The following is a 14,378-nucleotide window of genomic DNA, read 5'->3' on the forward strand; positions in this document are numbered from 1 at the left end:
GGAATTCTAACAGCCTACCTATGATCTGACTCTGGGGTTGCGGGAGCTCACCCCATCGTGGGTCTAAGGGATGCGGGTGGCGCTGTAGGTTAAACCACAGAGCCTAGGGCTTGCTGATCAGAAGGTCGGCGGCTCGAATCCCCACGATGGGGTGAGCTCCCGTTGCTCGGTCCCTGCTCCTGCCAACCTAGCAGTTTGAAAGCACGTCAAAGTGCAAGTAGATAAATAGGTACCGCTCCAGCGGAAAAGTAAACAGCGTTTCCATGCGCTGCTCTGGTTCGCCAGAAGCGGCTTAGTCATGCTGGCCACATGTACGCCAGCTCCCTCGGCCAATAAAGCGAGATGAGCACCGCAACCCCAGAGTCGCCCACGACTGGGCCAAATGGTCAGGGGTCCCTTTACCTTTTACCTTTGATCTAGACATAGCTGTCAACTTTCAGATTTGAAAATAAGGGATCAGCAGCCTCACCTGTCCCGGGGACAGTCTATGGGATATCTAACAATCCGGGACAGCAGCGGGAAACGGTGCTGGAATAAGGGAATTTCCCGCAAAAAAGGGAAGGTTGACAGCTATGGATCTAGATATTGCTGGTAGCAGGAGAGCTTGGATCATGTAACCCCAAATTCCAAATGTCACAGCTCCATGTGGGAATGGGATGTGAAGTGCACATTAACCGGCCCTGCCCCCTGCAGCTTAATCCCCCCACACCAACCTTGTGAGGTAGGCTAAAGGCAATGACTGGCCGAACAGTACCCAGTGTGAACTCGAACCCAGGTCCTAGTCTAGCCACTGCATTGGAGAATCAGGTCTGCGGACACCCGTGTTAGCCGGTGCACACGTTCCAAAGAGTTTCTGCTTTAATGGCTAGAAATGCATTCCCTTCTGCGGCCTCGTGTCAGCAGCCAGGATGGCCAGGTGTTTAAGGCCACTTTTAGAGGGGAAATCTGAAGAGTTTAAAACGAGTTTTCCATCCATTCATAGAACCCGCAAAGGGCAATTGAGCAGCAAGCCTCCTTCTCCTTTAAGGCGCGGGGCGAGGCATAATTAGGCAGCGGCTCCTTTAAATAAAAACCTTCCTCCCTCCGCGCTTTCCGAGCGCGTCTGGTTGTCCCGCCCCCTTCCCCGTTCCGTGAGCGCCCGCACGACGCATGCGCAGCCCGGGAAGTTCTTTCTGGGTTCTGAGGTTTGGTCCACGCGCGTTCTTTGCTGCTGCGTCTGGCGAGCGGCGGCGATGGTGAGTTTGTGACGTCACGGGCTGGTTCTGTGACGCAGCTGCATTTGCTTTTTCTCCCCCCACGCCTAAAAGCAGGGTGCAGGAGGCAATGGTGTGTGGGGCTATTATTATTATTATTATTCTGCAGCCAGGGAAGCCGTCTGCAAGTCGGGGTCGGTGGGGAGAGGACGAACTTTTCCTGCTTTTAATTTCTGGACTCAGAGCAGAGCAGCCTGTGTTTTGGCTAGGAATGCAGGCAGCAGGGTAGCTTAAAAATGCACATTAAATACTAACAGCGTCGCCATCATCATTAGGATCAATGCTTTTTATGTTCTCCTTTTCTTAGTAGAGTTGGAAGCGACCACGAGGGTTATTTACTAGTCCAATCCCCTGTAATGCAGAAATCTTTAGCCCGATGTGGGTCTTGAACCCACAACCCTTATGAGTTAAGAGCCTCATGCACAACCTCAGCTGAATCTCTTTAAGCACTTCCTTACACTGGCCTTAGACATCAGAGATAATGTGTTGCCAGGGTCCACCCTATTTCTATGACTGTAATCCGTTTTGTTTTATTTTTTAAATATATCTTTATTCATTTAAAATAAATACAGTGGTACCTCGGGTTACAGACGCTTCAGGTTACAGACTCTGCTAACCCAGAAATAGTACCTCGGGTTAAGAACTTTGCTTCAGGATGAGAACAAAAATCGCACGGTATTGCGGCAGCGGGAGGCCCCATTACCTAAAGTGGTGTTTCAGGTTAAGAACAGTTTCAGGTTAAGAACGGACCTCCAGAACAAATTAAGTACTTAACCTGAGGTACCACTGTACATTTATGAAAAACAGACACACATACAAGTAAACAAACAAACATACAAATAACAGAAAAATCAAACAAACCACCACACTGTAAGATATAAGAAGATTAATATAATTATCATATAAATTCCTGGTACTGAACACAATTTTAAAATTTATAGAAAAGAAATTTAAAACTGACTTCCAATTAATCTCACTGTACTATAATCCATTTCAATTGTTGCTAATTTGAAAAGTGTTGGCAACCCACCCTGGGGCCTGCTGGTGTAGGGCGGGTAATAAATTTAATAATGGTGGTGATAACAGCACCATTATTGTTGTTCTGTGTAACACCGTATTAGTGTACGACGACTTGGCAAAGAGCACAGTTTCCTACCCCGAAGGGCTTTTAGCCTAAATTAGAGGCAAGGAAACAGTGGAGCAAAGGGGAAACTGAGTCCTGAATGGGCAGAGGAAAAAGGATGATGGGTATTTCGGTTACCTGTAGTTGAGCACAGGGGCTAGAAACCTCTTTTCAGACTGTGGGTCCTATTCCTTTCTGAGCCTCTACGCTGACAGGGGCACGATGGGAGTTGTAGTCCGAAACACTGGGTGCTCCCACCGTTTGTTGGAAGCTGATGTGTATATATGTGATGTGTTTGGCGCACAACACTTCTTGCTGAGCAGTGGAATAAAAGTTGTGTGAGGCCGTCTTGTGTTTAAGTGCAAGGGAGTCTCTGGGTCAGGGGTAGGCAACCTAAGGCCCGGGGGCCGGATGCGGCCCAATCACCTTCTCAATCTGGCCGGGACGGTCTGGGAATCAGCGTGTTTTTACATGAGTAGAATGTGTGCTTTTATTTAAAATGCGTCTCTGGGTTATTTGTGGGGCATAGGAATTTGTTTTTTTTTTAAAAAAAGAAATAAATACTCCCCCCCCCCCCAAGGTCTGAGGGATAGTGGACCGGCCCCCTGCTGAAATAGTTTGCTGACCCCTGCTCTGGGTGATCTCTTAACATTTGTTCTTCCTTCATCGCAGCTTTTCTACTCATTCTTCAAGTCCCTGGTAGGGAAAGACGTGGTGGTTGAACTGAAGAATGATTTGAGGTACATCTTTCTCTCCTTGGGGAAAATCCAGGAGCCTTGGTCCCGGATCCTAACCCTTTTCTAAAAAAATAAAATAAAATTTATTATTTCTACCCTACCCATCTGGGTGGGTTTCCCCAGCCACTCTGGGCGGCTTTCAACAGAACATTAAAAACAAAATAAAGCTTCAGGCATTAAAAACTTCCTTAAACAGGGCTGTTTAATTTATTTCTCAGCCTTTGCACCCCTCCCCAAATATCCCATGTGTCCTGGCTGGCTTTTAATTGTGCCTTTTCTCCCTTTTTACAGTATATGTGGGACCTTGCACTCCGTGGATCAGGTATGAATTACATCTCAAGCCTATTTCTTCCTTACAGATTATATCCTGCCCTAATTCTTAGTGGATTGCGTAGGCGCAGCTTATAGTTAAACTATGGAACTTGCTCGCACAGGAGGTAGTGATGTCCAACAATTTGGATGGCTTTTAAAGGGGGTTTGGCAGATTCACGAGAGAAGGCTACTTGCGGCTCCTGGCCATATTGACTAGGTTCTGTCTCAAGAGACAGAATTGCAGGTGGGCAAGAGGGATGCGGGTGGCGCTGTGGGTTAAACCACAGAGCCTTGGGCTTGCCGATCAGAAGGTTGGCGGTTCGAATCCCCGCGACGGGGTGAGCTCCCGTTTCTCGGTCCCTGCTCCTGCCAACCTAGCAGTTTGAAAGTATGTCAAAGTGCAAGTAGATAAATATGTACCGCGGTAAATGGTGTTTCTGTGCGCTGCTCTGGTTTACCAGAAGCGGCTTAGTCATGCTGGCTACATGACCCGGAAGCTGTACGCCGGCTCCCTTGGCCAATAAAGCAAGATGAGTGCTGCAACCCCAGAGTCGGCCATGACTGGACCTAATGGTCAGGGGTCCCTTTACCTCCTTTAAGAGTGCTGTCGCTCTCATGCCCTGCTTTTGGGCTTCCCACAAATATCTGTTCAGCTGCTGTGAGAACAGGATGCTAGACTAACTTGGCCACTGGTCTGATCTAGCAGGTTTTGCTTATGTTACGTTCTAGCTTTTGTGAAAAATATGTGCCTTTTGGTTCTCAAAAAGGGCTTCCTCTTTGACTGTACGAGGAAAGGGGATATGTGCAAGCAGAAAGGAGAACGTCTCTTTAGCTATAAGGTTTTATTTATTTTAATTGTGGGGCGTGACAGAGATGTGTAAAATGATGCCTGCCACGAAGAAATTGGACTGGGAGAAGTTTTCCTTCCTCCTCTCTCGTAATACTAATGGGGCCACCCAGGGAAGCAGAACGTGTTGGAAGACTCTGGACGGGCGAAGGAAAAACCGTCACAGAGCTTATTCTTGAATTCGGTCCACGAAGAGCAGCGATGGCCACCAAATCAAAAGATTAGGAAAATTCATGGGGAAATATAATTGTTAATGGCGGCTAACTCTCCTGGCCATGTTCTGCGTCCACAGTGGGAGACAGCGCCCCTCTGAATAGCGGTTGCGTGGAAAAGCAAATGGGCTGTTGGGCTCAGATTTTGTTTGAGGGTTTCTTGTTGGTGTCTGGTTGGTCACCGTGACGACGGGATGCTGACACAGATGATCCCAACAGGGCTCTATGTTCAGTGGAAGCTAACCAGAGGTGTGGATTAAGGTGGATAAACAGCAAAGGGGTAATGAATAGGCCGCTAGGCAGAATGTTGTATTACTTTTGAACCTTGCTTGCTTATTTCCGCCCCACCCTCTCTCTTCTCTGACTTTGCAGTATCTGAATATCAAGCTCACAGACATCAGTGTGACTGATCCAGAGAAATACCCTCACATGGTGAGTGATGGACGTAGGGCAAAAGGGGGGATTTGGGACGGCAGGCGTGAGAAGTGTAGATAAATGCCGAGGTAGAAACTGGTATCTCTCTTGCTGGCTTTTAACCTGTAAAGCCCCATAACCAGTACAGGGATTTTTCTTGGTGGTTGTTGGGGAAGATCTGAGGGACCTCTATAAAACCCGCAAGTCCTACTCCGACTTTCCACAGGCTTACCCTGATTATTTGTTGTTTTAGAGCAGGGGTATGTAACCTAAGGCCCAATCGCCTTCTAAATCCAGCCCACGGACGGTCTGAGAATCAGCATGTTTTTACATGAGTAGAATGTGTCCTTTTATTTAAAATGCATCTCTGGGTTATTTGTGGGACCTGCCTGGTGTTTTTACATGAGTAGAATGTGTGCTTTTATTTAAAATGCATCTCTGGGTTATTTGTGGGGCATAGGAATTCGTTCATTTCACCCCCCAAAAAATATAATCCGCCCCCCCCCCACAAGGTCTGAGGGACAGTGGACTGGCCCCCTGCTGAAAAAGTTTGCTGACTCCTGTTTTAGAGCCATTCAAAACCACTTGGCATTTTAAAAAAATCTCACGGTGTTATCCAGAAATTACAACCAAATGAAAATAATACTTATTAAAACAAATAAAATCAGGGATTCAGAAATAGCGAGGCCCGGTCTTAGGCTCAGAGAAAGCCTGGGCAAAAAGATATCTGAAGCCGGTAATAGATGATGTTCTACCCAAGTCTCATTTTAGCCTCCTAGATACAGGAGTTTATGGCGTTTTTGAAAATGAATTGGGGGGGGGGGAGTTAATTTCCCACCCCCAGCCCATCTGGTGCCCTGTCACCTCTCCCCACCTCAAAAACAACCTTGTGGGGTAGATCTGTGGGTGCTGTTTGGCCACAAGGTCACGCAGTGGAGGATTTGAACTGTTGCGTCCCCCTAGTCCAGTCCGGACGCTTGTGATCTCTGCACCCTTTAACGCTATTCTTCCTCTCCAGTTGTCCGTCAAGAACTGCTTCATTCGTGGCTCCGTCGTCCGCTACGTCCAACTTCCAGCCGATGAGGTCGACACGCAGCTGTTGCAAGATGCTGCCCGCAAGGAAGCTTTGCAACAGAAGCAGTGAGAGCCCCTCCTGCTTTCATCCCCCTCCCCCTTTCTGCACTGCGTGGTTTTCCTGGCAAAGAGTTGAATGAAGATGTGGGGAAGCTAGGCCCACCTTCCATACCTGCCCCCCATGGAAGCCACCACCAATATTCTGTGTGCATGCACACACACACACACACCCCAGTCCTGCACCCGTTGGGAGGCAGAATGCGTCCCCCAGGCTAGAGTTGGTGCCTGCCTCCTATGGGCTGGGTCCAGACTTAGGAGTCACCCTTGCAGAAGGCCCACGGGAATCAATAGGAATTTAGCCACGGCTACCTGAAATCCTGTCGGTTTTGGTGGGTCTGTTCCAAGCGCATCGAAACCTGGTTCCCAACCCTGCAAGAAGCAACAAATTGGTTTCTCTTTTGCTTTAAGTTCAAGGAGGTTGTCTGTACACTCCTGTTCCGTTCCTGGTTGGGACGCTGAACCCCCTTCCATGGTAATGGCAGCAACTTTTTTTTAAAAAAAGTAATTATTTTGAGCCAGTAGTTCAATTTCCCAGCCCCTGCAAAAGCTTCTAGTATTCCACAGGTAGAGGAGATGAAATACTAGAAGCTTTTGTTCAGTAGTGGGAAACGTTACTTCTTCACAGGGGGGCTAATATCCCACCATATGTCCTTTCCGGATTTCCCCCCACCCATTGTTTTTGTCCTTCCTTCATTTGTTCTCCTACCTGTGTTGCCGGTAGAGGCCACAATCCTGTGGGTATTCTAGGTGGTGCAGACATGAGTTCTGCGATCTATAAACGCCAATTAGCAGTACTGGGGGGTGGTTCAGATTCTGTGGCAATGCTCCTTTTGGCCAGCAGAGGGTGCCCCAGGGCGAGCCAAGTTTTCCTAAGCAAACTTGGGTCTCCAGCTGTTTTCGGACTACAACTCCCATCATCCCTAGCTAGCAGAACCAGTGGGGAGGGATGATGGGAACTGTAGTCCAAAAAATTGCTGGGGACCCAAGTTTGGGAAACCCTGCTTTATAGCAACTTTTGTGTTTGGCCCGCAAATACGGGACCTGCCCATGTTTGTATTTTCCTCATGACCTTTGTGCATTTTTTTTTTTAAGAGGGCAAATTGAAAGAGAAATTGTATGTAAAGTTGCGGAATAATAAAAGGTTGCATTTGAAAGATTGTGGCTGTTATGGGCTCGGTCTAGGACTTTGAGAATATACCACAACCATGGTTCTGTATGAATGACACACAATAAGACCACTTCTTCTGTATCTGAAGAAGTGTGCATGCACACGAAAGCTCATACCAAGAACTAACTTAGTTGGTCTTTAAGGTGCTACTGGAAGGAATTTTTTTTGTTTTGACTATGGCAGACCAACACGGCTACCTATCTGTAGCACAATAAGACCATGTACTTAATTTTCAATAATAATAATAATAATAATAATAATAATAATAATAATAAATAAAAATAATTAATAATTCATTTATACCCCGCCCATCTGGCTGGGCTTCGCCAGCCACTCTGGGCGGTTTTCAACAAAATATTAAAATACAGTAATGCACCAAACATTAAAAGCTTCCCTACAAAGGACTGCCTTCAGATGTGAACCGGCGTACAGCTTCCGGGTCATGTGGCCAGCATGACTAAGCCGCTTCTGGCGAACCAGAGCAGCGCACGGAAACGCCGTTTACCTTCCCGCCGGAGCAGTACCTATTTATCTACTTGCACTTTGACGTGCTTTTGAACTGCTAGGTTGGCAGGAGCAGGGATCGAACAACGGGAGCTCACCCCGTCTCGGGGATTCGAACCGCCAACCTTCTGATCGGCAAGCCCAAGGCTCCGTGGTTTAACCCACAGCGCCACCCACACCACTGTAAATAGTTTGCACCAAAATAAAGACAGGTTGGAGTCCTGCCTGGTTACTCTCAAGCAACCACAACAGACATCTGACAGGGACCTTCAGTCTCGGCAAATGCTTGGAGCAAAACCTGCTGGAGATGAGGAGTTGTCTTCATGAGGACCGACATTTTCTGTTTTTTCTAATGAAGGGTTAACTCCCAGTTGCTCAGTGTGATTTATTGCTGGCTCGTTCCTATCACATGGAGGGCAAAAGGTCCCCCCCAGCCCCGCCGCCCGTACTCTAGGCTTGGTTTTTTGCTAAAAACGTTGGCCAGCCCTCCTTTTCCGGGTTCCCCCAATGTGCTCACGCATCCTCAATACTCTTAAGCGCTGGCATGGGTCCTCTCATGGCTAACCAGCTGCGATCGCTGACGGAAGCATTTCCCGCAGTGCACACAGGCGTAGGGCTTTTCTCCTGTATGAGTCCTCCTGTGCTTGGCGAGCAGCGAGCTGCGCGCGAAGCTTTTCCCGCAGTCCGGACAGTGGTACGGCCTCTCCCCGGTGTGGCTGCGGGCATGCGCCGTCAGCGCCGAGACCTGCTTGAAGCCCTTCCCGCAGTCCGAGCACTTGAAGGGCCTCTCGCCCGTGTGGGTCCTGGCGTGCGCAATCAGGATGGACCTCTGGCTGAAGCTTTTCCCGCAGTCGGCGCACCGGTACGGCTTCTCCCCCGTGTGCGTCCGCTCGTGCACTGTGAGCGTCGACCTCTGGCCGAAGGTCTTCCCGCAGTCGGAGCACTTGTGGGGCCTCTCACCCGTGTGGGTCCTCCTGTGCGCGATGAGGTGCGACCTGTGGCGGAAGGCGTCCCCGCAGTCGGGGCATCCGTACGGCCTGCCTCCCGTGTGGACCGTTCTGTGGGCGATGAGGTTTGAGCGGTGGCTGAAGCCTTTCCCACAAGCCGGGCACTCGAAGGGCTTCTCCCCTGTGTGGGTCCTTTCGTGGATGGTGAGAGTCGATCTTTGGCTGAAGCTTTTCCCGCAGAAAGAGCATGCACACCGCTTCCCTTCTGGCAGGGAGATTTCATGCTCTGGGTGTCCGCCACGAAGGCGACTGCCCTCTGCCTCCTCCGAGCAGCTTTCTTGCCGTTGTGCAAATGTTGCTTCCTGATCGAGGCCGCAGGAAACATTTCTCTGGCCTTTTCCTGGCAACGTGCGACGTGGTTCTTTATCCTCAGGGTGCTCTGTCTGGTTTCGCTCCTCTGCATGACGCTGCCTATCTTCTCCTAGAATCGGGAGAGAGTTTGTAACGTGAAGGTTATTGTTTGTCAGGGACAGGGCAGAGGAGGAGTGGTGGAGACCGCTCTCCCCAGGCTGACTCTTCTGGAGAAGAAGAAGACTGTTCAGAATTACAACAGGGGTTTGAGGGAGGTCACAGCTCAGAGGAAGATGAGGGGGGAAAGCTGGGAAATAATGGGAGAGTAGGAGGAAAAGGAGGAAGAAGCAGATGGACTCAGTGTCTTTAGAAAGCATTCTGTCAGAACCTGGCGGGCATTGAAAGTAGGAGAGCAGAAAGCTCAAAGGCAAAAGGCCCTTTCCCGTATCTGTAGCAATGACTCATGAGGAAGTGGGAAAGACAGAGGGGCTGGGGTTTCACTCGGAGCAACGCAGTTATTTTGAGAGGCTGCATTTCTAAGCCTCTCTCTGTGAATATTGAATAAAAAGCATTGGTGAGAACTTTCCTTTTCTTACAGGGATGCAAGTGGAGCTGTGGTCTAAACCACTGAGCCTCTTGGGCTTGCCGATTGGAAGGTCGGCGGTTTGAATCCCTGCAACAGGGTGAGCTCCCGTTGCTCGGTCCCAGCTCCTGTCAGCCTAGCAGTTCGAAAGCACGTCAAAGTGCAAGTAGATAAATAGGTACCACTCCGGCGGGAAGGTAAACAGCGTTTCCGTGCGCTGCTCTGGTTCGCCAGAAGCGGTTTAGTCATGCTGGCCGCATGACTCAGAAAATCTGTCTGTGGATAAACGCCGGCTCACTCGGCCTGTAAAACAAGATGAGCACCGCAACCCCAGAGTTGTCTGCGACTGGACTTAACTGTCAGGGGTCCTTTACTTTTACCTTACTTCCTTTTCTTACCCATTCCTGGCAACCTACCATGGGGGGGTTGGATTCTCTGATGCCTGACATTATTATTATTTGCCCCTGCACTACAATGAAAGAAAACAACTACACAGCTTTCATGTGGGAAACACTTTCCAAAGTGATGTTCCTTCCAACTTGAATTCTCCTCTTTGGTTATGTGTCCACCTGCTTGCTGCCTAAGTCAGTGATGTGTATTAATTTCAATGGGTCTACTCGGTATAGAAGTAGCATTGGATACACCCCCCCTTTTACCCATAATCCCTTGAAAAAGCGGACTATGTGTGCATGCATATGCCTTTTCTCTTTCTGCAGGTAGGGGCCTAATCTGGAGGAAGGGGAAGATGAATTACCAGAAAAGGGAGCCCCCAGAGCACTAAAAAAAACACAACAATTTGTGCTCAAGGGCCAAATGTAATGCCTGGTTTAGAGGTCCTCGCTTTTTGCTTGCACTTTATCACTTCCACTACTTCCTGTGTGTGTCATTAGATGCCCTGTTTTTCTGCTCACCGCCTGGAATCAGACGTACAAATACGTCGCACAAACACTTTCGGAATGGCGGTTTCCATATTTTTTAAAACACCTTGATTGAAAACATTACGAGGAAGTTTGTGCCACCTTCACTCAAGCCGCACAGATTTAGAAGATCGGCCAGGAATCGGAGACACCGAGAACTGAACGACAACCTAAACTGTAGCTCGTTTCGAGAACTCGCGGTAATCTGCTGCCCCAGTCACAATAATTCCTCACCTGGGGAGCTGGCATCACCATCAACCTTCTGGCCGAATTCTCTGCAGGGTGGTTTCTGCCAGGCACCCGATGGACTATCATTCTCTGCATCTGTGCAATGTACAGCTGCTACCTTGAATGGCCCTGGTCCCTGAAAAAGCCAAGGAGACCCAACTGAAGGCATGGGGTAAAGTCTAAACCTGAGCAGGGATTTTGCTTCCACCCCCATCGTTCTGCCCAAACACTGAGGTCCAGTGCTGAGGGCCTTCTGGCGGTTCCCTCGCTATGAGAAGCCATGTTACAGGGAACCAGGCAGAGGGCCTTCTTGGTAGTGGCACCTTCCTGTGGAACGCCCTCCCACCATATGTCAAAGAGAAAAAACAATTACTAGACTTTTAGAAGACATCTGAAGGCAGCCCTGTTTAGGGAAGCTTTTAATGTTTAATAGGTTATTGTATTTTACTGTTCTGTTGGAAGCTGCCCAGAGTGGCTGGGGAAACCCAGCCAGATGGGCGGGATATGAATAACAAATTATTATTATTACTTGTTTCTCAATAACCAGCATCTGGATCTCTCACCTGAACGTCCTGCCGCCTCCTCAGGAAATCCTCTGCCAGGGACACGGCCTGGGAACAGGTTTGTGGTGTGCCCTCCCTCACCCATTTCTGGAGTTCTTGGGGCAGGATAGACAGAAACTGCTCCAGAATCACAAGCTCCAGGATCTGCTCCTTCGTGTGCCTTTCTGGCTCCAACCACTGGCGGCAAAACCGCCAGAGCTGCCCACAGGCCCCTCGGGGGCCATTGGCCTCCCGATAGTCGAACCGCCTGAAGCGTCGTCGCTTCGCCTCTGTGTCCAAGATGGCGGAGTCCTCCTCCTCCAAGTCTTCCTCTTTCACCCTCATGCCATTTGCCTCGGCTCCGTCTGACCATTTGGCGTCTTTGCCAAGGCGTGGCAGGAACTGGGATAGCACCCCCGCAGCTCCAGGCTCCTCAATGGCGTGGGCTGCTCCTTCAGAGGTGGACAGAAAAGCCTTAGTATCGGCTAGTGCGGCCCCCGGCAATTGTGGGCGCCTCCATTCTGAACAGGGCAACTCGACCCTTTCGATAAATTCCTGTAGCTGAGCCTCCCAGCGCTCCTGCAGCTGCTTAGGAGGTTCCTGCTTCATCTCATCCAAAATGGTTATTTCCTTGAAATCCCCACAACTCCCCACACGGATGGGACAAGGGCTGTTTTCCGCACCGTTCCTTGGCCCAGGGTCTGGAAGCTCCGGTTCCTCCATTTTCAATCCTTGCTCAATCATTGCTTGGAGCGGCAGAGCCAGCCCTGACGCATCTCCCTTTTCAGCAGCCATTTTGTCCCTTCAAAGGGTGGAGGTGGGGAGCTCAACTGGCGCTCCTAGTTAAGATGCACAGGCTTGATGAGATGATGGGTGGATTTCTCACCTTTATTGATCGTCACAGGTGGAATGCAATATTCCTAGGCTGAGGAGAGGGGCTGTTCCCTGAGGGAAAGATGAGACAGTTGCCTAAAATTAGATTACATATATTTATGAAACTTATTACCCATGCTTCACCACAAGTCCCCATGAGTGGGCTAGAGCAACAGACTAAAAAGGTTTAAGGTACCCCTGCCTGTACGGGCCAGTCGTGTCTGACTCTAGGGTTGTGCGCCCATCTCACTTAAGAGGCCGGGGGCCAGCGCTGTCCGGAGACACTTCCGGGTCATGTGGCCAGCGTGACGAAGCTGCTCTGGCGAGCCAGCACCAGCGCAGCACACGGAAACGCTGTTTACCTTCCCGCTATAAAGTGGTCCCTATTTATCTACTTGCACTTAGGGGTGCTTTCGAACTACTAGGTGGGCAGGAGCTGGGACCGAAGACGGGAGCTCACCCCGCCACGGGGATTTGAACCGCTGACCATGCGATCGGTAAGCCCTAGGCGCTGAGGTTTTACCCACAGCGCCACCCGCGTCCCTTAGAGCAACAGAATATGTATATACAATTATGAAAACAGATAAAATTAATGCAGTAATAAAACAGTTCAAAATGGAACAGTATCAATTCAGCAAAAGAGGTGTGCCTAGCAAAACAAAAACCAGAAAAAGTGCCTTGTTTTTTGGCCAGGGTCCGCACATGTTGAGGAGCCTTGGAAGGCCGCTGGAATTTGCAGTCAACCCAACTCTGCCCTTTCAGGGAAGACGCACAGGTTTCATTGCTTATGTCATGCCAAGCATTGGAGTTGCAGAGATGATTCTCAGTCCCAGGGTCAAGGCTTTGGACATTGTTTCCCAAACTTGGGTCCCCAGCTGCTGTTGGACTACAACATCTCTAGCTAGCAGGACCAGCGGTTGGGGTCAGAGATAATGGGAGTTGTAGTCCAAAAACTTGGAGGCCCGAGTTTGAGAAACTCAGGAGTGGAGATGGTCACACCAGAAGTGATAAGGCCATTCACTGCGTTGAGCAAGACTACAGGTCTTACCCTACTGTGTGTGTGTGTGAACCTTTTGCAGGCTGCCCCTGCCTCCTGTCCCAAAGCCTTGCTATAGTCTAGAACCAGGACGTTTGACCAAGGACATGGGCTCCCAACACCACCTGAAAGGCCAAAGGCTTCCCCACTTTCTGCTCATCTTGCGCTACCCCAGATCCGGTTTTCTGCCCGTCTCCATTTAACCCGCCAGATCCCCCCAACCCCCCCCCCCAGCTGTAAAGATCCATCGTCCAGTGCGCGTGGGAAATTCAAAGCCCATTTTCCCACGGTGGCGGAAAATTTTCCCACGGCCGGCGGGCGGGCCAGCAAGTGACTTTTCAGATGCCACCTCCTCCTGCTGCGCCACCGGGGCTGCTTGGGGACGAGGGCTTTTGTCCGCCCGACCCTCAGGAAGGACCACCCGGCACGGCGGGGAGGATGGCGGGTCCGTGGTCTCCCTCCAGGTGTTTGCTAGACGCCAACTTGCATCCTTGGCCGGGGCTGGCGGGAACCAGCAGCATCCTTGGGAAGGGTGGGGGCTGCAGGGTCGCCATTCCCGGGACATTGCAAAAAGGGGCACCAAGCTGCAAAGGGAGGCAGCTGGAAACAAGGGGAAAGGCGGAGGCGACGTACTTCTCAGCCGACGGCTGCCTTGCCGGGGCATCCGAGCGGCACTAGCGGTCCTCCCGCCAGGAGGGGGCGCTCCACCGCTCGACTTAGAAAAACTGCCGCCTCTAACCTAAGGCGACGCTGGGCCAGATGCAGCCTAACTGCCTACCCCCGTGTACTGCTCTGTATTTTTCTAGTTCTACGTTCACGGCTCCCTTTCTCAGCCGAAGCGTCACCAGCTGTCCTTTATGGGTACTTCCTGTTTCGCAACTATCCTCGTTAACAGGGGAGCGCGGCTCTACCGGAAGTGCGCGTTGTGTGTCACTCTACACTGCGCCTTCCACCGGGCTGATGTGAGCAACGTGTTGCTCTATAAGAATCCGGAGGCGGAAGTCTGGCTTTAGGGTCCTTTTCCACCGAGGGCTGGCGACAGAACTGCCTGTGTAAAAACCAGGTATGATGCAAGCCGGTTGCAATACAGGATGTCTATTTATTTATTTATTTGCTTCATAACATCTATGCACCGCTTAAGCAAACAAAGAAACAAAGCAGCAACCCTCAGCGCGGTTTACAATAAAGATAAAGCAA

General features: G+C 50.2%; 2 protein-coding genes across 3 annotated transcripts; one reads left to right on the forward strand and one right to left on the reverse strand.

Annotated features, from left to right (window-relative positions):
- Positions 1–1,106: 1,106 nt before the first annotated feature.
- On the forward strand, positions 1,107–6,523 carry LSM2 (LSM2 homolog, U6 small nuclear RNA and mRNA degradation associated). Its single transcript, XM_081903482.1, has 5 exons — positions 1,107–1,235; positions 3,049–3,116; positions 3,405–3,435; positions 4,857–4,916; positions 5,917–6,523. The coding sequence occupies exons 1-5, from the start codon at positions 1,233–1,235 to the stop codon at positions 6,040–6,042; spliced, it is 288 nt and encodes a 95-aa protein (XP_081759608.1). The 5' UTR covers positions 1,107–1,232; the 3' UTR covers positions 6,043–6,523.
- Positions 6,524–8,074: 1,551 nt separating this feature from the next.
- LOC309364639 (uncharacterized protein) lies at positions 8,075–13,866 on the reverse strand. Of its 2 annotated transcripts, none has more exons than XM_081902331.1 (4): positions 13,815–13,866; positions 11,294–12,217; positions 10,737–10,866; positions 8,075–9,132 (listed from the first exon to the last, which is right to left on the reverse strand). In XM_081902331.1, the coding sequence occupies exons 2-4, from the start codon at positions 12,065–12,067 to the stop codon at positions 8,237–8,239; spliced, it is 1,800 nt and encodes a 599-aa protein (XP_081758457.1). In that variant the 5' UTR covers positions 12,068–12,217; positions 13,815–13,866; the 3' UTR covers positions 8,075–8,236. The 2 variants fall into 2 exon arrangements, with proteins under 2 accessions (XP_081758457.1, XP_081758458.1); XM_081902332.1 differs by lacking the exon at positions 13,815–13,866 and adding an exon at positions 13,470–13,808.
- Positions 13,867–14,378: the final 512 nt, after the last annotated feature.

This window comes from Podarcis melisellensis (assembly GCF_964234715.1).
Source record: "Podarcis melisellensis genome assembly, chromosome: 2".
Lineage (NCBI taxonomy): Eukaryota > Metazoa > Chordata > Lepidosauria > Squamata > Lacertidae > Podarcis > Podarcis melisellensis.

Coding starts and splice junctions, on each gene's coding strand:
- LSM2 (XM_081903482.1), top strand. Junction 3,117..3,404: donor GAACTGAAGAATGATTTGAG/GTACATCTTTCT, acceptor CCCTTTTTACAG/TATATGTGGGACCTTGCACT. Junction 4,917..5,916: donor CAGAGAAATACCCTCACATG/GTGAGTGATGGA, acceptor CTTCCTCTCCAG/TTGTCCGTCAAGAACTGCTT.
- LOC309364639 (XM_081902331.1), bottom strand. CDS start 12,067: ATGGCTGCTGAAAAGGGAGATGCGTCAGGGCTGGCTCTGCCGCTCCAA. Junction 10,867..11,293: donor GGAGGCGGCAGGACGTTCAG/GTGAGAGATCCA, acceptor TGGCTTTTTCAG/GGACCAGGGCCATTCAAGGT. Junction 9,133..10,736: donor TGGTGATGCCAGCTCCCCAG/GTGAGGAATTAT, acceptor TCCCGATTCTAG/GAGAAGATAGGCAGCGTCAT.